Here is a 26,861-nt window from a genome sequence, read left to right as displayed (position 1 = left end):
TCATGCAAAATGCATTAATTTGGGTCCAAAATTATTGAGCAATTAATTCGTCAAATTAAGAACAGGACAATTAGGCTGGACACATTGGAGTGTGGATTGACAATATCAACTATGATAAAAATAAATCATGAAATAAGGAGTACCATCAGGAGCAAGTAATAGCAATAACCTTTCATAACAAAACTCAAGCGAAGTGTTACTTATCTTTGAGAAGTTGACAGTTTCAAATTTTCAGTGGAGCCCAGGGTTTTCTTCTGCTGGTGTTTGTAAGTGGTGTCAAGATTTGAATGAACTGAGCATTCTGCTGAAATATCTTTACATTTAAGTATAACAGCGTAAAAGCATAAGCCAGGGGCCAGCCAAGCAACTGCTGAAGCCAATTTTGCCATGTAATGGCTGATTTGTATCTCAACTCCATAATGATAACTCTGAATATCTTTAGCTAACACAATTAATTAATCTTAATTCTGAAACTTGCAATTGATCTAGCTTCGCCGATATATCCAGAGGAGAGAGCTCTACATTCCACTGCACTGTGTATGACAACTTCCTGAATGGTCCAGCTCAGGTTGTGCCCCACTCTTTTTGGCTCTATCATCAGAACAGAGCGATTCTCTCTCTAGCTATCCTTTTAAATCATTGAATCATCTTGAATGCTCTTCTATTCTCCATGGGCATATAAAACTCGTTTATTAGATTAGATTAGATTACTTGCAGTGTGGAAACAGGCCCTTTGGCCCAACAAGTCCACACCCACCCGCCGAAGGGCAACCCACCCATACCCCTACATTTACCCCCTTACCTAACACTATGGGCAATTTAGCATGGCCAATTCACCTGACCCGCAAATCTTTGGACTGTGGAAGGAAACCGGAGCACCCGGAGGAAACCCACACAGACACGGGGAGAATGTGCAAACTCCACACAGTCAGTCGCCTGAGGCGGGAATTGAACCCAGGTCTCTGGCGCTGTGAGGCTTAACCTGTTTATGTAACCTGTCCTCGGAATGTATCCTTTTTTGCTCTGGTACTGTTCTGGGAATCCTATCATGAATACTTCTCTCGAGGTACTGTCTCCAGAAAATGAATGTGCAAAGTGTGGCCTAGCCAGATTTTTATATGAACAAAACGTATTGTCCACCATTTGTATTCCTGCTCCTTTGAGATAAAGATGTAACAAAGACATGTTCTATTTAATATCGCTTATAGGACTTATGACAAATGATAGTGATAAATGACAACTGTCATTTTTTTCAAAACAATCATAAACATTTAAAGGAATGAAGTGAAAGAGTCTGATGTTCTGACATGAAATCATTTTAGATGCTGTGTCCCAGAATGAAGTCTGTGGGATGTTAAATTGTACTATTGAGGCTTATTCGTACTTCAATGTTGAGAATGACGGTGCTAGAATTGTAAAATAGCACCATTTGCTCGTGTATTTAGGGTTTACCAAACATAAGTTGAGTTAAGATCAGAAACAGGGGACATTACAATGGAGAATAAAAGAGATGGCAGACCAATTAAATATACATAATGGTTCTGTCTGCACAAAGACGGAAACAAAACCTGTAGGGCACCACAGTGTCCACCGAGAGGGAGAGATTGAAGGAAGTGATTGTTAGTAAGGAAATGATATTGGGGAAATTGGTGTGATTAAAGGCCAATCAATCCCCTGGATCCAATCATCTATATCCCAGGGTACTTAAGGAAGTACATCCCGAGAACTTGAGGGTGTATTGCTGGCCATCTTTTAAAATTCTACAGAGTTTTGAATAATTCCTATGGATAACGTAACCCTGCCATTGAAAGAAAGAAAGCAGAAAGTAAACAGTGAATTACAGAGGGATTGCCTGACATTAGTGTTGGGAATTCAAAGATTCGGTCACAGAGCATGCGGGAAACAGTGACAGGGTCAAAGAGATTCATCGTAGATTTATGCAAGGGAAAACACGCTTGACAAATATGCTGGAATGTTTCAAGGATGTAACGAGTAGAGTTGGACTTTTCCGCAGGCTTTGATCAGATCCCACATAGGTGGTTGGCATGTACAATTAAAGCACATGGGATTGAGATAAGTCTACATGATAGAGAACTAGTTGGGAAACAGGAAACAAAGAGTAGCAATAAACTGATCTTTATCTGAGCAGCAGGCACTGGTGGTTATCACACGGATAATAGGTTGGACCAGAGCTATTCATAATCTATATTAATGAACTAAATGTAACATCTCCAGGTTTGCAGGAGGCACGAAGCTGGCTGTGAAGGGAATGTAGAGACGCTTCATTGGGATTTGGACAAGTTGAGTGAGTGGGCAAATACATGGCAGACGAAGTATAACGTGGTAGCAAAAGCAGGAAGGCAGATTATTATCTGAGTGGCGACAGATTGGGAATGGGGAGCCATTGAAAGAAAGCATGCAGGAGTAGCAGGCAGTGAAGAAGGCAAATGGGAGCATATAGACCTTCATAATGAGAAGATTTGAGGAGAGGAGCAGGGATGTCTTGCTGTAGTTGAATAGGGACTTGGTGAGGCAAGAGCTGAAGTATTGTATACAGTTTTGATCTCCTTATCTGAGGAAGACTGTTCTGGCTATGGAGGGAGTGCAACAATAGTTTACCAGACTGATTCCTAAGATGGCAGCACTGACATGTGAAGAAAGACTGAATAATCAGAATTATATTCCCTGGAGTTCAGCTAAATAATGAAACCTATAAAATTCTAACAGGATTAGACAGGGAACATGCAGGAAGGATGTTCCCACTGACCAGGGAATCCAGAACCAGGGGTCAGAGTTTAAGAATACGGGATAGGTCATTCTGGACTGGGATGAGGAGAAGTTTGTTCACCTGGGGAGTGATGAGTCTCTGACACTGAAAAAGGTTGAGGACAAAACATCTAAGAAAGAGTTAGATATAGTTCTTAGGGCTAAAGAGATCAAAGGGAGAAACCATGTGCAGGGTTTTGAATTGGATGACCAATTATGATCACATTGACTGAATGGCTTACTCCAGGTCCTGTTTTCAATTTTTCTACAGACTAGAAACTGAACTGGACCAATCATACACTTATCATATCTACATGCGCAGCTTAGGGGCTGGGCATGATAATGGATACTCTCTTCTTGTCTAACTGTGCAACTTTACCATCATCAGCACTGGAGAAACTCAATACTAGCCTGTTTCATTGACACCCTGTCCATCACCTCAAACATTCACTCCCTCCACCACTGACGCACAGTTGCAGTGATGTACACCATCCACAAGATGCACTGCAGCAACTCTCGAAGGCTTCTGTATAAGCACCTACCAAACCTGTAACCCGTGTCATCTAGAAATTCAAAAGCATCAGACACTTAGGAACACCGCCTCCTGCACGTTCCTCTCCAAGAGACTCACTATCCTGGCATGGTATAATATTGCTACTCTTTCACTGTCACTGAGTCAAACTCCCTCCCTAACAGTGGTATGGATGTATCTACCGCTCATGGACTGCAGTAATTCAAGATGGCAGCTCTCCAGGGCGACTAGGGATGGACAGTAAATGCTGACCAAAAGAGCAATGTCCACATCCCACTAAATAATAAAAGAAGAAGCAGGTGATTAAATATAGGAACATGAAAACTGATCTTAGGCTTCAGCATATAACAGAGATTGGTTTGTAGAATAAGATCAAGTATGAGATTTCATTTCACAGCTTCATAGCTGTGATGTTAGAGCAGATTTTGGATATTGGTGAATCTTTTGATGACAAATGCAGAGATTTTCAAATATGGATATGGAGAAAAGCAGGGACCAGTTACTGAGTTGGATGTCAGCCATGGTCATAAGAAATGGCACAGCAGGCTTGAAGGCTCAAATGGCCTACTCCCACTCCTATTATCTATGTTTCTATTGTTCCAGGACCTCAGAACTACGGAAACTCAGGTTCTTCAGCCATGCCTTCCACAATTATCTCAATGCTGTCTAGGATTGCCTGACTCTATCTGAAAGTCGTGATGTCTCATTTTGTAGCTGGTCTCCATATCTTGATTGGTGATTGTTACTATCTCACAGTCATTAAATGTTCTAATGATCTCTTCCTTTGTGAATGCCAGTTTAACAGGAATCAAGTACCTTAATTTCCACTTTTTTTGGTTCCTAAAGTACAATTAATTGTGGCCGTGCCCTGTTAGCATGGAGTTTGCATTTACTTCTTACAATTTGTTTCACTCTTGCTATAATAATCACGAGGTCGGGAAAATAATCTACACTGTTGTTGATTGCTGAAGGCAATCCCATTTACAATCCATGCTACAGACTGACTGCAAATAAAACATTTCAGTGAAACATTTCAGTTCTTCAAATCACATGTTTAAAGTCATTCAAAGTCAGCAGATAAGGAAATAGACTCCCAATTGTATTAAAATGAATAATGTTTTGTGGTGACTTTTGTATTTTGACAATAACTAGGGCTGTGCTCTCAGCAAGAGTCCACTTAAAATGCTATTTTTTGCAAAATAAGACAATTCATGATTATTTTGAGTGTTTGCTAATTACACTGGTTAAAAGAACAATTAACATAAAAAAATGTGAGCAGTGTCTCGAGAACTAAATTAGTTCTTTAAATGCACATCATTCTCATGTTACATAATGGAGTTTTATGAATGAAAATATTTTTTAAAGAACACCCCCTTTGTTCTGTACAAGATTGCAGAGTCGATAGTTCATTGACAGAAGCAGCTGCTCCACTCGGCTATAAGACCATAAGACATAGGAGTGGAAGTAAGGCCCTTCAGCCCATCGAGTCCACTCCGCCATTCAATCATGGCTGATGGGCATTTCAACTCCACTTACCCGCATTCTCCCCGTAGCCCTTAATTCCTCGAGATATCAAGAATCTATCAATCTCTGCCTTGAAGACATTTAGCGTCCCGGCCTCCACTGCACTCTGCGGTAATGAATTCCACAAGCCCACCACTCTCTGGCTGAAGAAATGTCTCCGCATTTCTGTTCTGAATTGACCCCCTCTAATTTTAAGGCTGTGTCCACGGGTCCTAGTCTCCTCGTCTAACGGAAAAAATTTCCTAGCGTCCACCCTTTCCAAGCCATGTATTATCTTGTAAGTTTCTATTAAGTCTCCCCTTAATCTTCTAAACTCCAATGAATACAATCCCAGTATCCTCAGCCGTTCCTCATATGTTAGACCTGCCATTCCAGGGATCATCCGTGTGAATCTCCGCTGGACACGCTCCAGTGCCAGTATGTCCTTCCTGAGGTGTGGGGACCAAAACTGGACACAGTACTCCAAATGGGGCCTAACCAGAGCTTTATAAAGTCTCAGTAGCACAACGGTGCTTTTATATTCCAACCCTCTTGAGATAAGTGACAACATTGCATTCGTTTTCTTAATCACGGACTCAACCTGCATGTTTACCTTTAGAGAATCCTCGACTAGCACTCCCAGATCCCTTTGTACTTTGGCTTTACGAATTTTCTCACCGTTCAGAAAGTAGTCTATGCTTTTATTCTTTTTTCCAAAGTGCAAGACCTCGTATTTGCTCACGTTGAATTCCATCAGCCATTTCCTGGACCACTCTCCCAAACTGTCTAGATCCTTCTGCAGCCTCCCCACTTCCTCAGTACTACCTGCCTGTCCACCTAACTTCGTATCATCGGCAGACTTCGCTAGAATGCCCTCAGTCCCTTCATCCAGATCATTAATATATAATGTGAATAGCTGCGGCCCCAACACTGAACCCTGCGGGACACCGCTTGTCACCGGCTGCCATTCCGAGAAAGAACCTTTTATCCCAACTCCCTGCCTTCTATCAGACAGCCAATCCTCAATCCATACCAGTAGCTCACCTCAAACACCATGGGCCCTCGCCTTGCTCAGCAGCCTCCCGTGTGGCACCTTATCAAAGGTGCAACAGGAAATTCTGCACTTACCTCGAAGGAGGGAGAACTGTCCTACTGTTCTGACCAGGTTTTACTGAATGCTCTTGAACACATTGCCTAGTGGGCGTCATTTTGCCTCATCAGCCCACAGACTATGTCGGTGGTTTGAGAGGAGAGGTCAGGGTCACAGCTTGAGCTGAATTTTACAGGTGACTGAAGTTGCTGCCCCAGCCCAGCTGCAAAGGCTGCTAGCAGCATTCATTACTGTAAGGGGAGCCTGCTACTACAGGAAGTGGTCCTGCCAGGAGGTAGTCCCTGCGTTGCCAGAGGGAGAGAGATGGCCAATATTGGCCTACATGCTCTCTCACCACACTAAGAAGCCTAGCTCATTCAAGAGGTCTGGGGCTAGGGCTAAAAGAGATGGGGGTGGGGTGTGGCAATGATCTTTGTCTGGAAGCAGACCAAAGGCAGTACCACCCACCCTAGCCTGACATCAGCTTTCACAGTTAAGAGATGCATAATGTGGACCCCGCTCACTGTGGCTAAATTATTAGACGGGGCATTTAAATGGTCATTAATTAAAGTGCTCAATAAGATTGCATGATGGCTCCGGGCCCCCTGTGAAATTTCAGACAGGCCGGGAGCACATGGGGAGACATTGAGAAAGGTCACCCACTGGATTTTAAATACACCACTGCATTTGAGCACTACCCTGGGACAGCAGTGTAAAATCCAGCCCCTCATTTCCAGCCAGCATGTACAGTTTAGAATCATAGAATCCCTACAGTGCAGAAAGAGGCCTTTCAGCCCATTGAGTCTGCGCCGACCCTCCAAAGAGCATTCCACTCAAACCCAGCTACCTACCGTATCCCCACAACCTCAAAGTTACCATGACCAATCCACCTAACCTGCACATCGTTGGACTGTGGGAGGAAACCAGAGTACCTGGAGGACACTTACGCAGACATGGAAGAATGTGAAAACTCCACACAGACAGTTTCCCGAGGCTGGAATCAAACCTGGCTACCTCACACTGTTAAAAGGAATCCAAATGGTTTGAATAGGTTAATTAATTTGAGTGCAATGAAATGGAATGTCTTCAGATCCTTCACTCAGCAAGATGATAACAGACTTGAAAAATCTAACCCTTAATACTGAGTTCTGGGGGACAGTCAAAAATCCCAAATTTGACTTTCTACTTTGTGTGGACAAAGGGTGTTGGTCCTGACTGTGGAAGGGGAACTTACTGGAGACAGTGACCCCATTCATCCTTCGGTTAGATCCAACAGGTCTCAGGGATGGATATGTACAAACTGAACATAAACAGATCTACTTTGTTATTTTCTGTATCCCAGAAACAGTGGGGAAAAGTGTTGTTTTATTCATTATTATAAAATATGTAGATTAAACATCATGCTATTTACGGTTGACCTGATCTCACTCATATTGTTTGTCCACCTGCCATCTGGAAGGATATGTGAGTATTCAGTACATGCAATAAAGGATTATATTGTTGTGACTCTCAGGTCACACCACCAAATGGCTATTTTGGGCAGTAAGACAGACTCCTGACTCTCATCCCAGTAGAATTTCTAGTGTAGAGATGAAACTTACAGGAAGAGAATCAGTGAGATTACTTTGTTATTCAATGGCTCTTTAACACCAAAGGTGAGTACTCATAGCACTGCTCTCGGGTACTCAGGAAATCTGTCTACAAGTGGTAGGAATTATTTGTATGTTGTATAAGTTTCATAATTATTGGAGAAATTTGAGCCAGGCTTTATTGAAGGAGTTTGTTTCACCCTCCCTTAATCTTTGCTGTGCAATTAAATTATTATCACTATTAAAGCACCACTGCTAGCTGGGTGTAAAGGTTATAAGGTGACCTCAGTCACTGGTAAGTGTTTGGACATTTGTACAACATTGATAATTTTTGATATTAATAAGCTTAACATTAGTCTGTGTTTGAAAGGGGCAAAGTGAATAAATAATCTTCATGGATTAAGTGTTATAAATCAATGATTTTAGTTTTGATCTGCCTCTGTGTGGTCTGACACGAATTTCCATAACAGGACTTTGTATTCTACAATTCAGAACCTGTACCCTCCTTCACAGAAACCTGTTAGGCTTGAGCTACCAATTACTACCAATTACTACTAGTGGAGGGAGAAATTTGTTTGTGTAGTGCAGAGATATGCCAATTCCACCAGGGGGAGTAGACCACACTGTCAGCCACTATGTACAAGGGCTTCCTTATTGATCTCATTGAAGAATACCAGGTGGGCCTTACAGGAGAAGGACCACAATGCTTTCTGTCCAAAGGGACTTGTCCTCTGCAATGCCACCAGACATACTGCTACTCAACCAAATCCCCCTCCCACCCCTCTCAATTTTATTACTGAGCTAAGTGCAGGCTTGTGTCCTGTGATCAAATCGTGTTTCAAATAATTGTTGTGCTCCTCAACACTTAAATGTAGACAGATTAATTTTAATTCTGAAATAGTGAACATAAACATGAGATACAATAATCAGCCATGTCAAAAAGTGCAACTTATACAAACAAACCTAGGAGTTGAATTTCCATTGTGGCTTTCCCAAACTGCCATAAGATTGTTGGAAGATCAGCAGAGACCCTGATGAAATAGCAGGGACACCATTTCTTAACCAAAGTTATGTGAAGAATAGAGAATTCGACGTTTCGAGCATAAGCCCTTCCTGATGAAGGGCTTATGCTCGAAACGTCGAATTCTCTATTCCTGAGATGCTGCCTGGCCTGCTGTGCTTTGACCAGCAACACATTTGCAGCTGTGATCTCCAGCATCTGCAGACCTCATTTTTTACTCTTATGTGAAGAATAAGCTATGGAAATGCATTAGAATGAGGTAGTCCACACTGTGTTGTTCACACTTAGTGCGAAGGTCCACAAACTGAATGTCTCCGTCCTGTGTTGCTCTCCAGGCTGAGCTGGTTTCTGTTCTCACACACAGCCATCCTCATCATCGGTACTGTCGTGATCCATGCTTCCTCCACCAGAGGGCATAGTTTCTCTCTATCTACCAATTAAACTCCTTTATCAGTTTAACCCACTCACTTACAAGGTATGCACAGCGCCAAACAATCTATTAGGCTAAACTCCTCCATGCCACTGTATCAAGTTTGAATAGGCTTCTCCCACTCCTCCTTATTTAAGCTGATAACAAGTCCTTTCTATTGCCTTCTCCATCCTGCATTTATCCAGCTTTACCTTGAACATATCTACGTTATGCACCCCAATAATTCCAGTCGTAACCAGTTCCACATTCTAACCACTCTCTGAATAAAGAAGTTTCAACCTGGAAGAGGTGTATAAGTGATTATTTTGCACTTATGGCCCTTTATTCTGGTTTCACCTGCAAATGGAGATACTGTATGCCGAGATCACCCTGACCTCAGGCCCCCACAATATATTAAATTCTAGGGAATACACACAAGTCTGGGGTTTTTGCACAGTTGTGCTGAAGTCTGTTCACCACAATTCTCTTGATGATGGTACAGTTCAGTGCAACTCAGTTTTCTACGATCTTTTGCGGTAGATTTATAAATATTGTGCTAGAAATGTCCCCATTCTATAAAGTTCACCAGGCCCCATGATGAATGAACCATCGTTAGCAGTTTCCATTAATTGTGTTTTCTTTGCGGAGACTCTCAAACTTCAGCCGGAGCCTTTCGGTTTAAGACATTAACAGATACATCTTGAAAGTTTTGATTCTTTTTCAATTAACCAAAGAACTGACCACCTTACCTCAATCAAATCAGAAAGTAATCCTGCATATTTTAGAAGTCCAGAATTTTAATTCTGTCCATTAAAACACCTTCAGAGATTTAAAATTGGGTTAACTCCAGGTGGAATATTAGCACTGATATAAAATAATTATTTTTGTAATAATTTGATGTTCAGTTGTCATCATCAAAACATACCATCTTACTATTGTTAAGCTTCACAGAGAATACTTTGAAAGCGACTTTTAAAAGAATATTCTAACACCTGTACAATTGCATTCAACACTATGTGAAGGGGTTTTAATGGATTGTTGGGAGGGGAAAAGATCACTTTTTAAGATTGGTGTACTTCGCATTTGAAAACTTAATCCAGAAATTTTACTTCATCTTTTTCATGCAACACAGCTCCTATCTAAACCTTTAGTTCAGTATCACTTCGGTGAATCTGCTGTTTAGTTTCCTTCAAGACCAGTATAGTCTTCCTGAGGGGCAGTAACCAAAATGAATGCAGTGCCCCAAATGAGGTTGACCACAGGTTCTATACAATGAAAATATCACGTCCTCTTTCTTATCTCCAGCCCACTTGAGATAAAGGACATTATTCTATTCTCCATTTCAGTTATACTTTGTGCTCTATCATCTCGTGGTTCGCAGAAAGCTAAATTCCTTTTCTCTGGTTCTCAACAGCACCATTTTTAAAAATCTGATTTATCTTTCAGAATCCAAAGTGGATATCCACGCCTGTCCACTCTTAATTCCATTTATCACAATCTTTACTCACACATTTCAGATCCCAATCAGCAAATATTCCCATTGACAATAACCACAATCTCTTACTTGTCAACCAATTAACACTCTTATCATAAAACGTTTCACAGCAGTAAATTACCTTTGGTCAGTGTAGTTGTTCAGAATAACTGTCATTTTCACCCTGAATTTTGTGCTAAACGTACCATTGTATTTACTGGTTCTGTTGGAGGTGGTGTATTTTTAGTTTGAATGTTCATACCACTGCCTGTCTTTACCTGAGCATTGGCAGGCCCAGGTATGTGATCTCAGAAAGATCAGCCTGAGATGCTGATTCACAGAGTCAGTGCCCAAATCATTAGGCCTTTGGATCTTCAGCTTTAGGACATGGGCCACGCTCCCAGTAGTTTTCAAGGTGACCAGTGCTCTAAATGTTTACTCAACTGATTCTTTCCAGCCTACAAAAGGGATGTCTGCCAAATCTCATAACCAACAGTGGACTAATACATCAAGTCAAAAGTAAATGCCCTGTGGAACAAGTCAATTTTTCTCAATTACCCTCAGAAATCATGGCAACATGAAAAAGTATTGCCCTAGTAAAATGTGACACCTTTTCCTGCAGTTATGGTAAAGATTAATAGTCCATTTATGGCCACATGAGCCTTGACATCAGTGTAGTTGACCTTTTATTGAGAGAAATGGGTCTATTTTGTAGTTGGCCTGTGACCATCTTTACAGAAACGTACTGATGAATAAAGTGTTTTATTTTCCAGCAATCAATGCTCCCAGTATAATTTGAAACCCAGGAAAACAGGTGGAACACTGGTCAGAGTTACGGGTCACCTTGTTCTGATCTCAGAGCAGTTGGGAGTAGGAATGGCAGTGTGTTAGAATGAGAGCCATGTCCCAGCACATCAGCATCACAGGAAGTTGCATCTTGTGGATGGAGACATGCAATTGGTTCATTCATTGTGTGGTTCATTCAATTGGTTCATTCATTGTGTGGATACCTGTCAGCACAAAAGGAGGCAGATCTGCTGGGCCACGATTCCTACTGTTCTTGAGCGTTACAGTCCAAATGTATGGTCAAGATCCTGGCATCATACTTTCCGTTTCTTCAACATTCGTTCAACGGAGATGGGCATCTGCTCTAGCAAGCTTCTACTTAGACAACTTCTTAACCAGATGAAATATCCCAGTGTCCTTCATACAATGAACTATATTCCAAGTGCTGTTCCAATTGTTATAGCCCAAACGTAGGGTAGTTTATTGTCCTTTTTTTCCCTCGCTCACTCCAGCATTATTTTCACCTGTCAATTTAAGTGTTTTTTAAATTTGAATACCAAATTTCTCATTTGGTTTTTCCTTTCTGTGACAATGTGTTCCTTTGAGAGGTGTGACAAACACTGTTTAAAGCAGGATACTCCATTTTTTATTTCAGATTCTCCGAATCTGTACCCGGTATACGCCTGAGCAAGACACAATGACCTTCTCTGACGGCCTTACCTTGAACAGGATTCAGATGCACAATGCGGGGTTCGGCCCCCTCACTGACCTCGTCTTTACCTTTGCCAACCAGCTCCTGCCACTTGAGATGGACGACACCGAGACTGGCCTTCTCAGTGCCATCTGTCTGATCTGTGGGGGTAGGTCGGTCTTCTTTCTGAGTAAATATTGCACCTCCTTACATTGGCTTCTGACTCGATAAGTCACCCAACCTGCAAATCAATTACTGACAGGCAAAAGGGGCAAGACCTTCAGCCATTTTGATTTCCCAGCAAAGCAAATAGCAATGTGAATAGCAGGAAACGGAGATGTTAATTGGTCCTTGGGGCATAATAAATGAAGCTGCAGATCTGTTCCCACCAACGAGCTTGAGTTTTCTCACTGTGGCATGAGGCTCCAGTGTGACAGGAACACTAAGGGAGGCCGAGGGACATTTTCAGCTTTGTGTTTGCTTCTGGATGGGTAAAGTCAAAATTACTGGTAAAATATGTTTAAGAGGTCATAAGCCAAAGGTCAAGTGTATTGCTTTCACCTGAAGAATCTATAGTATCCAGCTCCATTCACTATTCCAAATGAAACGTCCTGTGCCAGCTTACAGCAAGATGTGGTCACTCCCCATACCAGTGGCGGGTCACATTTCAGCCACATCAGTGCCAGGCTGTGATGGTCAGAAATATTAGTGCTCAGCTGCTGCTTCCCAAGGCACGATCAATGCTGAGAGGCCCAGCACCAGCACCATGAGTGAAAGCAGAGATGGACCATTCTGTTGACACAGGGACTGGATTGAATCAGGACTTCCTGTCATGGGTGGGTCACTTTCTGACACCTCAAAACTTCCCCACTCTGTCCAGGGAGTAAATCAGTGGTGTAATCGAACACTGGAAAGTACCAACATTGGAGGGAGTCGGTGACCTTTTTGATTGTCCCTTCCCAGTTATGATAGTAGTTCACTGAATAACGAAGCAGGCTTTTGGCTTCCAAAAGCAAGGTACTGATACTTTTGTTTTATATTAAAACTGAAATTAAACAATACACAGGAGACCTCCTGACATTTGAAAAGAGAAAAGACAGCTTATTGTCAAAGTTGCAGACCTTTGCTCAGAAATGTGGTGGAAATACTGTCGCTATCCTAAGTAACCTTGGGTTAGAGTTGATATAGCCCTCTTTTTTTGTTTGGACACCGCGGCTGTGACCCATGACTTCCCCTTCCCCATAAAATGTTGTGTAGCCATGCCCCCGACTGAGTGACCCCTCGACTGGCCTCATCTCCCGACCGGACATCCGGCATCACATCCTGGCATCGTTGTTTGGAAAGTATGGAGTGCAGTTCACATGCTGTTTGGAAAAGGGAGTCTGTCTCCTTTTTATGGGGGGAATCCTCCCTGAAGAAAATTGCTGGTGTGTAAAACAGTGGCCAAGTGAATACCAGATCAGAGAGAGAGAGAGGACCAGATGTGAGCCTGGGGCATTGTTGCTGCAATTTGATGGAAAAGAAGTGTCTGGGGTGTTAGAGACCCTCAAGAACGACATCAAAAAGGCATGGGAACTGGTAAGCAGGGAGATTAATTCCCAGAACTGGGAATCCAGGAGCTGGCAGTGATGTCACGAGGGGTCTTCTAAACTTATCCAGCTGTTTGTAGTCAGTGAATACACCTTCACATGACATCTCTCTGACCTATTACTTCACCAGTTTCTGATGCTGCTTAATGCTTCACACCCCGGTCTCCCCTCCAGCAGCAGCTCCTGTCTGCCAGGTGCCGACACTCCACCTCACTCTCACACACATACCCAGACTGTCAACCTCACACCCATTTCTCCCTGCCTCTGTACATCTCCACTTACGACAGGCAGATTGCTGAGACAGTGCTACACGCTGTCACGTACATTAAACCCCTTCTTCCTGCAAGACAGTGTGTCCTGCAACACGAAGGAGCAGGGATGGGGAGGACATGGCTATCTCCTAATGGCACGCTCCTACTGTTTCAAACTCCCTGCTCAGCCTTGAGATGGTGATCAAGCTGCTGCTGGTCAGACGCTAGACTTCCATCTCCCCCTGCTCCCCACCTCCGTCTGCATGACCTTCCCATCGGACCACCTGCTTTCAGACACCTGGAAGATCCGCTTGTTCAGGCACAGCATCCTCAGGGCATGGAGGGACAGCAGCAGCACAACATTGGTGAAGAAGCCTCATCACTGGACCTGAGCTGCAGCTCAGACCCTGCCCCAGCACCAAGCCTGGCTGGACTGTACCTCCTCCCATCCCATTCTCCCAGTTCCTCCGCCTCCACTGGATCTGCTCAGACAAGGAGACATTCCATTCCCAAGCATCCCAGATATCCACCTATTTTGAACAACGTGCTTTTCCTCCTCCTTCTGTCATCCAGACAGTCATCCACCACACCACCTCTATTCCCCATTCCACTGCTCTAACAGCCCCGCACAGTCCAATAAAGATAGGGTCCCATTGTCCTCACCTATCCACCCACCAGTCTCCTTATCCAACGTATCATCCTCAAACTCTAACTAGACCCCACCACCAAGAACATCTTCCCCTCCCCACCTTTCTCTGCCTTTCACAAGGACTTCCTTCGACAGTCCTTGGTTTCCACCATTCTCCCCCACTGACCCCCCCCCCCCCCAAACTCCCAGGTACATTCACCCTCAACCGGAAAAGGTGTAAAACCTGCCCATACACCAGCAGCCCCCACCTCCATCCAGGGCCCCAAACAGACCTCCCAGGTGAGACAGAGGTTCACCTGCCTCTCTTCCAACCTAGTTTACTGTATCTGATGCTCCCAATTGGGGAGACCAAACGTAAACTTAGGGAACGGTTCACCAAGCATCGCAGCCGGGCCCACAGGGACCGACCGGACCTCCCAGTCACCACCTATTTCAATTCTCCCAACCACTCCCTTTCTAATATGACCATCCTTGGCTTCCTCCATTCCCAAAACAAACCACAGCTCCTATTGGAGGAACATCACCTCATCTTCTCCCTAGGCAGCCTACAGCCTGAGGACTTAACATTAAGTACTCCAATTTCAAAAGACCTCCCTTCCCATCCCTGACTCCCTCCCCCTCCCTTCCACTCCTCCCGAGCAACCTGCAGGAGTCATCCCTCCCACTGACCCATCAGGTCGTACCGTCTACCCGTCTTCACCTACGCCCGCTTCACCACCCTACCCCTGCCTTCCCCTTTATCTGCAGCTCCCCCTACACCCATCCCTAGTCCTGAAGAAGGGTTACACCCGAAACGATGAACTTCTCCACCTCCTGACGCTGCCTGGCTTGCTGGGTTCCTCCAGCCTGCAGCCTGTCTATGTGAGCACTGACCTGCAGCCAGGCTACAGTAAAGTTCAGTCCATTTACCGAAGTGTCAGGTCGCAAACAGCCTCTTCTGCAGAGGATACCCTCACCCTGGAGAGCAGACTAGCAGCTGCATTTTCCTACACTGCTACAGTGAGTTGAGTTTGACCATCTTTAATAAGTGGTGAAGAGCTGCAGGACAGCTTGCAGAGATGAAAACCCATATTGAAGTGTCAGCTCTCAGTTGTGCAGGTTATATATCGAAATAAGCAAAGCTGCCAGGAGGTGGCAGCATCACAGCATAAACACAGTCATGTTTCATACTCGAGGGTTGGTCAGATATTGGAAAGGCTGGGCCACTAAGAGTCAGATTCATACTGCAGTTCCTGTTCACATATGCCTTGATCACTCTGGAGCTTTGTACCAGTCTTCCTCAAAGGTCTGGCTCCCAAATCAGTGGTGCCTCCATCTGGGTCAACTTCATGTGCTACAAAGTGTCTGGAGACCTTCTCGAGTGACTCTGGAAGACCTTTCCTTTGAGGGTTTGGCCAGGAGTGTCACCTGGCCAGGAGTATACACATACACTGAGTCGCTGAGTGGACCCTGCCGAACAGAGCGGTGACACTCCTGGCCAAACCCTCAAAGGAAAGGTCTTCCAGAGTCACTCGAGAAGGTCTCCAGACACTTTGTAGCACATGAAGTTGACCCAGATGGAGGCACCACTGATTTGGGAGCCAAACCTTTGAGGAAGACTGGTACAAAGCTCCAGAGTGATCAAGGCATATGTGAACAGGAACTGCAGTATGAATCTGACTCTTAGTGGCCCAGCCTTTCCAATATCTGACCAACCCTCGAGTATGAAACATGACTGTGTTTATGCTGTGATGCTGCCACCTCCTGGCAGCTTTGCTTATTTTGATATATAACCTGCACAACTGAGAGCTGACACTTCAATATGGGTTTTCATCTCTGCAAGCTGTCCTGCAGCTCTTCACCACTTATTAAAGATGGTCAAACTCAACTCACTGTAGCAGTGTAGGAAAATGCAGCTGCTAGTCTGTGCACCCCAGCTCCCACAAACAGCGGAGTGATCATAGACGATCGCAAATATTACCCACAGGCTGGAGATCCTTTGCAGAAGAGTTCCACCTAATGCTGGATTCAGCCCAAAATCAAAACCTTTCCAGCTTCAGTTGTTGGGCCGCAGTGTACACATGGCACTAGAGTGCACTCACTCACAGACTGAGCATCAGGGTCATTGCCAACTCCTCCCCAGAAACATCAGAGGGAACCGGGCCTTCTGATAAACACCTGAAAGCTCTAGCCAGTTCCCACAATACAACATAACCCTCCATCACATTGATTCACATCAGTCGAAGTGAGAGGGAAATGAGGAGAACACTTTTGTCTTAGCGAGTTTTGAGAAGATTTGTAGCTCAGGTTGAGGTTCTGGATGCAGGTTTGCTCGCTGAGCTGGAAGGTTCATTACCAGACGTTTTGTCATCCTATTAAGTAACATCTACAGTGGGCCTCTGGGCAAAGCATTGCTGATAATTCCTGCTTTCTATTTATATGTTTGGGTTTCTTTGTGTTGGTGATGTCATTTCCTGTTACTTTTTTCAGGGGGTGGTAGATGGGGACTAATTCTGTGTTTGTTATAGAGTTCTGGTTGGAATGTCATGCTTCTAAGAATTCTCGCGTGTCTCTGGTTGGCTTGCCCTAGGATGGATGTGTTGTCCCAGTCAAAGTGGTGTCCTTCCTTATCTGTATGTCAGGATACTAATGAGAGAGGGTCATTGTCATTTTGTGGCTAGCTGATGTTCATGTATCCTAGTGGCTAGTTTTCTGCCTGTTTGTCCAGTGTAGTGTTGTTACAGTCCTTGCACAGTATTTTGTAAATTACATTAGTTTTGCTTCTTGTCTGTATGGGGTCTTCCAAGTTCATTAGCTGCTGTTTTAGTGTGTTGGTGGGTTTGTGGGCTACCATGGTGCCAGACAACTCCGACCCCTTGACATCATGGTAGCCCACAAACCCACCAACACAGTAAAACAACAGCTAATGAACTTGAAAGACCCTATACAGATGAGAAGCAAAGCTAATGTCATTTACAAAATACTGTGCAAGGACTGTAACAAACACTACATTGGACAAACAGGCAGAAAACTAGCCACCAGGATACATGAACATCAGCTAGCCACAAAACGACATGGCCCTCTCTCAATAGTATCCTGACGTATAGCTAAGGAAGGACACCACTTTGACTGGGATAACACATCCATCCTAGGACAAGCCAAACAGAGGAATTCCTAGATGCATAGCATTCCAACCGGAACTCTATCAACAAACACATCGAGTTAGACCCCATCTACCACCCACTGTAAAAAAAATCAGGAAATGACATCACCACAGGTATTGTCATCACCAACCCAAAGAAATCCAAACATATGAACAGAAAGCAGGAATTATCAGCAGTGCTTCACCCAGAGGCCCACTAAGATGGTACCTAGTAGGGTGAAGAAATATCTGGAAATGATCCTTCCTGCTCAGCAAGCAAACCTACATCCAGAATGTTTTTGCCTGACGAGAAGCCTTGCCTGCTCTTTACTCACAGCTCTTGGCACAACCCTGGAAAATGTAGGCCATTTCCCATGATTTAGACATCTTTTCTCTCAATGGAGGGGAGCCATCATCTCAAGCCTGTCAGCCCTGCCTTCAGTTGACTGAGGAGCAGAATATCAGCCACCAGGCTTAGGATATGGTTCATAGGGCAGCAAAGGACCACACACTACTGTCTGCTTCACTGACTTGGACAGATCAATGATACTTAAATCACTCGGGAGACACCTCTGAAAGATCTTCCAAAACCAGTGGCAAGGAGGGTAGTCCCAACCTAACTTGCCAAGCATCGAAGAGATCATCACTGAGGTTCAGCTCTTGTCATATGCCTGATGCTCAAACCAGAACTCGGTCACAGCAGGAGACTCCCAGGAGGAACATGGAGGTGTTTTAGGAATGTCCTCCAAACATTCCTGAAGGGAACAGTCTTCCCTGCCAGCTCACGGGTGCTCCTGGCTTGGGACAATGCAAACTGGAGAATATTCATTTGAGAAGCCAACAAACACATTGAGAGCCTTTATTGGGAACATGTGGAGGTGGAGCCAAGATGTCAGAGGGAACAGAGAAAGCTCCAAATAACCTCAATGAACTGATTGATCCAGTTCTGACATGTGACATTCTGCTGATCACACTTTGGAATTATCATCCATCTGGGAACCGATGGAGAACTGGGGTGGAGGTTAGACATCCTCACTGCTGCTTACAAGGAAGAAATATTTGCCAGGCCACCAGGGAATGAATATAGAAAACAAAGTCCATTTCTGTTTTGCAGATTACAGTGTTCACAGATTGAGGGCATGATCACAAACTTCACTCACTGACTGCGCTGGTCAATAATGGCAGCTCTCTATCTGAGGCAGGGGGTATGTGAGTGCCATCCCTGTAACACCTGCCTGACCCACGCCACTGTAGTCATTCCCCCGTGTTCACTATCTGGAGAATGGGGCTACAGCAGGGGGAAGGACAGTTGCCCAGCGTTCACCATGATGGCACTAACTACCTCAGCCTCTGATGAACCAAGTGGCAATGTGTTTCTGTCACGCTATCCTCCTTTGTTAGGAACCTGGGTACTTCACTGAATCGACTCTGACCACTGGGCTGCAGACCTCAATGCTTTGGAATACATCATCCGAAGTCAGGCTGCTAATTGTGCGGTAAAAATTCCCAGTTTCGGGAACCCTGTCACAAGGCATCATTGACCAGTGAGAAGTTTCGCCCCTTCCTGGCCAATGAAAGGTTTACAGCAATTACAAGTGATGTTAGAGCAGGAGCCCAGGAGAACCTTTGAGAAATGTTACCTCCAAATCTCTGCAAATCAAGAGAGAAATACAAATGTATTTACATCTAGATTTCACTCACAGAGAATATGTGATCAGTCTCAGGGAATGCTGACTCAGAAGGTCTAATCTTAGTACTCATCCAGTCGGGTGAAGACCAGAGGACCTTGGGCTGAGGTTTCCCATTGCATTTACAGTGTGCTGCTGAATGAAATTCATGGCAATCTTTTGCTTTTCACCTCAACTGGGCATCATTGTCCCTGAAAGGAGAGGAGGAAGTGTTGGGGTGGGAGGCAGGGGGAGGGTGAGGAGAACCAGTGATGATGGAGAGCCCCAGCCCCAACTGCTTCTGTCCAGTTATCATGGGGCAAGAAGGTGAACGGCGTTATTCTGGAGAAAGATCAGTGACATGGGATACATGAAGGCTGTGAACCAAGTGCAGGTCAATGGGATGAGTGTAGTTTGGTGTTTGTTAGTCAGCATCGATATGGTGGGCTTGTTTCTGTGCTGTATGATCCTATGACTCGAATGAGGGTATTCTCCTTGGAAGAATTTGAGCCAATAATCTGTGGAAAATATCAGAAAGACAACACAGTTGAATTGAAGGAACTCCTCAACCCTTGTCCATCACATTGATGAATGACTCATGCCCTCACATAGTGGGGCCTGGAGGTTTCCCAAGGAAGCCATTGGAATGCCTCTGAAAGGAGCTCAGAAGTATCCTGTCTAGTTGAATGTTGCATAACCAACATTTTCATGCTACTCTGGGAGTAGAATTCCACTAATAAGCCACCGCCTACCGCCCCTCCACACCATAGTGGGCTGCCCAGGAAAAGGGTCCCTTTGACATCCCAGCCCCTGTGCTCCCATACTGTCACTCACTGGGTGGATCTGACAGATGTGTAGTGTTCACATCACTGCTTGCTCTCCAATGTGGTTATGAAAGAGGAACTTCAGGTTCCACTTCTGGGTTCCTTGTTCTCATGCCAAGGAGGTAATTAATATGCACAATGTAATACTCATGTTTATTTATTACGGTAATTTGTACTACATCCTTGAACAATGAAAAACCCATCGATGAAGTGCAAATTGAAACCAGTTGGGTGACTTTACTTAACCAGTCGAGACTTGATGTCTGTCCCTTGCAAGGCCTCAAAATCTAAGCTCTTTATTCCAAAAGAAAACATCTCTAACATACCCCTCACCCCACCCATTTTGTATGCGCTGGCAGCCATTTTGTGTGGTTCCTGTGCAGCTTTCAATCAGACATGGCAGATTCCACCTCATGTTCATGTCAGTGACTTGCACGCTCTGCCTGTGACCCACAACTTACCCCCCATCCTGTTGTGTTGTTGTCCCTGTGAGTCCAGTGACCTTGCAGTCTCCCCCATTTCAGTAGAGTCCTTTTACAGACTTAATTAAGTGTTCCCTTTAATCCTAGACCCCATAGTTTGAGAATTCCAATGGTCCTGTTGACTGTATACACTCCCTATGTAGTAGGTGTGTCCTGTTTCAATCGCCCCCTATTCTTTGCCTGAAGTGAGTTGTATTCAAAGGGTGGGTACTTTGAGGAGTAGGAATATAAAATCAATCACTGGAGGAGTTGGGCTTTGGGCTTTGACACTGCACAAATCCATTTAAATTCATTTCTTTCAGACCGCCAAGATCTAGAGGATGCAGGAAAAGTGGACAAGTTACAGGAACCACTTCTGGAAGCTTTAAAGATTTACATCAGAAAAAGAAGACCCAATAAACCCCATATGTTCCCAAAGATATTAATGAAAATCACAGACTTGCGCAGCATCAGTGCAAAAGGTACCACAACAAGAACATTTTTATTGTTATATCTTTTTCAATTCTGGTTCATTTCTGTCAAGTTAATGGTATGACTTTCATGAAACTTAATTTTGCATCGTCGGGAGCAGTTATTTGAGGTACAGAGGTGGATTTGCCATCAGTTTTTTGATCTCCACATCTCAGGAATACATCTCAGGAATAACATACTGCCCTTGCAGAGCATGTAGTGGTGATTCACACACCAAGGTGATGTTTACGGTCAGCTCTGAGCTACAGTGAGGCAGTTGGGGTGATAAGGCGGATCTGACTGTGTCTTTATAATGACAAAGGGAACTAACAGAGGAATCTGGAGCTAAGCCAGTTCAAACAAGTTCAGAGAGAAAAAAAAGTTTTGACTTAGACACAAACCTGCAGAAGCAGATGAAATGTACACAAATAATATTTTGCAAATTAGGGCATTAAGGATATCAAGGGAAAAAAGTGAAACTAAAAAGGTAGCCATGCAGAATCCTTGGGTTGAAGAAGCCATTCTGGTTCCTGTTTCTCTAATGGCAAGTGGTGACAACAGTACCTGACCACAGCAATGAAACCCTTTCAATGTCACTTACAAGATAATGTGTTAGAAATTGCTGTTAGTGATAGTCTATGAACATTTACTGCATTCTGAACAAACTTTTCTCTACTATCTTAACACTTTTCTCCAATCTGTACCTAACCTCCAAAACAGCTTCACACAGAATAATAATCTGAACACTTCAGCCAACATTGTCATCACTGGGTCAAACTGCAAAATGCGCTACTAGAAAGCTTTAATTTTTAGTTATTCTATTTTATTTTAAATGTTACTTCTGGAGTTGAGGTTTTTTGATATTAATTTTGCTATGTCTTTCTGGAACTTAATCTGGTCCGTTTGAAGTCAGTGCAGTCATTAGCTTTTCAAAATCTGTGTCAAATGTCCCAAACCTTTCCCAGTGTCTGACTTGTACATCTGTTTGTTCTATGTACAGTGTTTGAAGTGTTGCCTTCTGTACAAATAGCACAAGGTCTCTTCCTCCTTGGTTTACTAATTACAGTCTGAATGTACTCTTGTTAGATACTAATTCACTCACATAGTAAATTGAGTGTCAATTGGGAATATTCTCAGACAGCATCTCATAAAGGTAAACTAACCAAGAGTAACTAAGAGGAGATTTCTCTCCCTGTTCAGGTGCAGAACGTGTCATCACGCTCAAGCTGGAGATCCCTGGATCGATGCCACCCCTTATTCAAGAAATGCTGGAAAACTCAGAAGGCCACGATCCCCTTGCACCTACAGCAGACACAAGCACAGAAACTAATGGGAGCAGTGGTCTAGCACTAGAAGCAACTTCCAGCCCCAGTGTGTCTCCCAGCTGTGCAGCCCATGGACCAAACAGCCAGGTACCCAACACACAGTAAATGGCGAGTGACCACAACCATTCCCAAATGTGATAGCTTCTTCTCTCCTTTGCTCTGAGACATCAAGCTCTGAAGGACCAGGTTGATAAGTGTATTTCCAACACTGACACCACGGAGGCTCAGGACTCCAATGGACTTCTGGACATGAGAATGCTGAATCCGAAACTCTGTAGGCCAGAGGCAGGCCTCCCGGGTTACGTGCGGTATGTTCAAAGCCTGCGGTCTGGTAAAGCTAATCTGTGTCCACTATTGCATGCTGGGAAGAAGCTGTGGAAAATTATGTCGAACTCTGATTATTACTTTATTTTGCAGAGTTACTCCTCAATGTATTCTAAATTTCTATGCTGGAGTTTCTGGTGCTTTCTCATTGCCTTGCATATCATGTCTAAACACATACACCAAGTTATGGAACAAAGCCTAAGTACATAAATCAGGTGAGTTATGCTTACAGAATTCTTTGGTTTAGACAACATGGGACATCCATTATTATTCTCAATGTTACTGTTGCATTCTCTTGTATTTCTTAGTGAAAAAAATACCTGAAGATTAGGATTTTATCCTCAGTGCACCAGCATTCAATTTTGTCAAATAGACAAGGACATATTTCCATCTCTTTTTGCAATGATAAACAAAGTCTAAGATTTAACTTTTTTTAAAAAAAATGCTAGCACTTTGGTGCTGGTAATAATCGTTTCCCACTGGCACAGTTAGCCTACCCATTACCATGTTGTTTGTATGAATGTTTACAGTTCACAAGCACTTAAGTAACAGAATTTTTTTTTAAAAAGAAAAGCAATTCTTTGCGTACATTTAGTCCGAACATATTATTTTTTTGTGGTAGGGTTCACTCATTGCCTACTGGCTTTGTGCTAGCCTAAAGAGCTAGTTAAAAAAAGTTTTGTTTAGTTATTTTAGCTGAGCAGATTCGTTTCATGTTCAGCAACATATCAAGAGATAAAGTAAAGCACTGCATGTTGTTTGCAGTAAAGATAGCCTCCAAGGCACAACACTTTTCAGTGTTATTTTGTTATTTTATTCGCTTGTACATGAGCCAGTAAGTAAATTTCATCTGGTGGCTGACACACATTATATCTCTCTGCAGAAGCGTGGTCTATCGTAGATTTGTTCTTGAGTACAGTAATTTGAGTTTATTGAATCATTCTTGTAGTGTCTGAAGCACTAGTGGGATGTTGTTTTCTAGCGTTAGGGCTGCTCTGTACTTCAACTGGCTCAGTTTGTACATTGAGATTGTTTAACAATGCTTTCTATGTTCATATACTGTTACCTTTTCCATCAAGTTTCCTGGCAAAAGAATAAAGTATATTTATTTTAAAGTGTGCTGTAGAGTTACTTTTTCCTGAAATATTCAGTGTATTTCAGCATCAAACTGGTCCAAATTGGAGTAGTTGATGGATTAGAAAAAGACAATCAACATTGTTTCCATTATCTACACATGTTAAGTAATGTACTTCAATGGTATTACCAACCTACAGTAAAATTGAACATGAATATGGAGTTTAGATGTACAACTTTTGTTTGTTTTCATGTATGAAAGAATTGTTCCTTGTTTAGAACAAGTTAATTTTCCAGAAGTTATCCTTTTCCTTTTATTCTTTCTTCCTCTGAAGAATTAAAATAAAACCTTACATTTGTATAGCACCTTTCACAATGTTCCAAAACATTTCACAACTAATGAAAACATTTGACATATTATGATGAAGCAAAGTATTAACTGATTTAGATTAGGTTACCTACAGTATGGAAACAGGTCCACACCAAGTAGCCCACCCAGACCCCATTCCCCTACCCTAGACTTACCCCTGACTAATGCACCTCACACTATGCGACAATTTAGAATGGCCAATCCACCTGTGGGAGGAAACTCCACACAGACACAGGGAAAATGTGCAAACCCCACACAGACAGTTGCCCAAGACAGGGATTGAACCCAGGTCAGAGAAAGTAAGGACTGCAAATGCTGGAGATCAGAGCTGAAAAATGTGTTGCTGGAAAAGCACAGCAGGTCAGGCAGCATCCAAGGAACAGGAGAATCGACGTATTGGGCATGGGCACTTCTTCAGGAATGAATTCTTCAGAATTGAACCCTGCTGTCCAGCACTGTGAGGCAACACTGTGAGGCCATCGAAACATGAGTCAAGGCCAGGTCAGGTAACCACAGATGGAGAGGGGTCAAACCTACCCATGCTGCAATTCTCATCAGGGATCAATCTGACCACTGTGGGTCATAGCTCACCATACACCCACGCTGACATCAGACCTTTCACATTAATGCCCACTTCAAACTTGAATGTAACAGAGTTTGAGATGTTCGGTGAGGTGAGTGGGCTTCTTGTGTGATGCCATGGGGGAAGCAGGTGTGGAGTCAGGCCTCAGCAGGTCTGGCAACATCTGGTGAGAGAAGTCAAGAGTTAACGTTTCTCTGCCTAATCGAGGCTGTGAGGTGAAGCAGCGGGTGGAATGAAGCAATGTCACAGACTGACTTCCATTTCCCATGTCAAAGGGTGAATTCTAATCCATTCACTCATCTGGCCTTCACAGCATTTACTGTTTTTATTTCATATTGACAGCATCTCCAATTTTAACTCTTTTTATTTTTACGCTGTCTGGAATTTGGTCATTTTCAGGTGCAGTTATTTACTGTGTCTGATGATAAACATTGAATAGGTATCGAGATCCTGATTATTAATCAGAGGCAGCGCCTGGACGATTTCTCTACTTCTCAATCTTCACTAACTATAGGCCCCTTGGCTCACTTTGTACATGCCAAGACTTACCATGCTTTGACCTTTTGCACAATAACTTTATCAACAACATCTGCAAAATGCCTGAGTCTTATCCAGTCACAGCCAGAGTAGTACCTGTACTGGTTTCCCTTCTCAGCACTACTGCATTATTTCTGCGAGCCCCAACGTACTCCCCCAGCCACCTCCCCAACCCCCACACCTCCACCCCCCTCCTACATCTCATCCACATGTTCCCTTGGCAACATCATCCAAAAACACAATGTCCACTTCCACATGTAATCCGAAGGCTCATCATCACAGAATGCCAAACTTTCCATTGTATCTATCTAGTACTGAAGAAGCAGGAATATCCTCCAACAGAGTACTGATAGAACTGAAACTATTGTCTTTGGTAATCACCGTAAACTCCACTGATTCCATCTGTCTATCTGTAACTGAATGAGGCAGAATCAAACTATTGGACCGTGGCAGATTCTTCAATCCAGGGAAGAGTTTGCAGCACCTGACCACACTTGTGACAGCTCATCTGCTTGGGAAACCCTCCTTTATTACTCGTATACTTGACAATTTCCCTCTGAGCGGCCAGATTTCAGAAACTGCAACTCATCCAAGAGTATGCTGTCCTTGGTCCTAGGTTGCACTGAGTCCCATTCACCATCATCACTGATCTACATTGGCTCTTAGTTCAGCAATACCGCTATTTGTAAATGTTCAACTTTATTTAAAAATCTATTTTGTCTCACTCCAATCTGTGTAATTTTAATCTTCTCCTGCCTGAGATGTCTGCACTTCATCAATTCTGATAGTTTGTCATTCCCTGATCTTAATCATTGTATTAGTGGCACACCTGTCTCCAGCTTCCTGGACCCTTAATCGGATATTGTTTGCCTAAATTTCTCTCTTGTCTTCTCCCTCACTCCTGTCTCTTTGACCCAGCCTTTGGTCATCTGTCCCGGTTTCTCCTTGTGTGATTGAACGTCAAAATGTGTTTGAACCGAAGCTTTGAAGGTGAGATGTAAAAACAAGTCATTGTCATTGTTGAGCTGAGAGAATGCAACATATACATCGAAAAACCCAGAACCTTACAAAATACTTCAGCAAGTACTGGAGAAACCACCTGCTAAAGGAGCAGCGCTGCGAAAGCTAGTGCTTTCAATTAAACCTGTTTGACTTTAACCTGGTGCTGTGTGATTTTTACCTTTGTACACCCCAGTCCAACACCGACATCTCCAAGTCACAAGTAGTTGTGTGTGTGTGTGTGTGTGTGTGTGTCAGGGACGAGAGAGGGGCACATTCTTTCCTTCTTCATGATCTGAGTTGCTCAACAGAACACTGTGTTAAGGGGACAAACATGAGCTGTGCCAATAGTTTTGGGCTCCTGCTGGTCAATATACAGCTGCAGTGACAAAGTACATCCCACTGTATGGCATGAAGTTCAAAAGGATCAATAAAAAAGAGATAAAACAGAGTCAAGGCTGTGGATGTCACTCTGTTTAATTGGCCATCCCAATATTTGAGACTGCAGACTGAGCGCTTTGTGTTGAAGATTCTTACAGCTCAGAATGCAGTGCAGCCTGCAGCTTTGATGTTCTGACATGAAACCCGTTTGAACAATTTCTGGTCAGGATGGTCTTCCAGAAAATGATCATTTCCACTCAGCAGTGTGAGTGCAGCAAATGGAAAATTCATGCGACTGAAGCAAAGATGCAGACTATTAGCGTATATAAGGGAGCTACAGGCTAACTTTAATAACCTGATGCTTTTGGTTTATA

At 43.5% G+C, this 26,861-nt stretch overlaps 1 protein-coding gene across 2 annotated transcripts in view; it reads left to right on the top strand.

The window, feature by feature from the left end:
* The window catches only part of LOC132815655 (retinoic acid receptor beta-like), a 220,245-nt gene extending 196,595 nt beyond the window's left edge, over positions 1–23,650 (top strand). For both annotated transcript variants that reach the window (XM_060824643.1, XM_060824644.1), the window contains 3 exons: positions 11,826–12,030; positions 20,747–20,905; positions 22,095–23,650. In XM_060824643.1, coding sequence (XP_060680626.1) covers positions 11,826–12,030; positions 20,747–20,905; positions 22,095–22,324 — 594 coding nt within the window. In that variant the 3' untranslated portion in view covers positions 22,325–23,650. The remainder of the gene's footprint in view (positions 1–11,825; positions 12,031–20,746; positions 20,906–22,094) is intronic.
* The last annotated feature ends 3,211 nt before the right edge of the window (positions 23,651–26,861 follow it).

This window comes from Hemiscyllium ocellatum, chromosome 5 (genome assembly GCF_020745735.1).
Source record: "Hemiscyllium ocellatum isolate sHemOce1 chromosome 5, sHemOce1.pat.X.cur, whole genome shotgun sequence".
In the NCBI taxonomy this organism is placed as follows: Eukaryota; Metazoa; Chordata; class Chondrichthyes; order Orectolobiformes; family Hemiscylliidae; genus Hemiscyllium; species Hemiscyllium ocellatum.
This window is presented reverse-complemented; position numbering and strand designations above follow the sequence as displayed.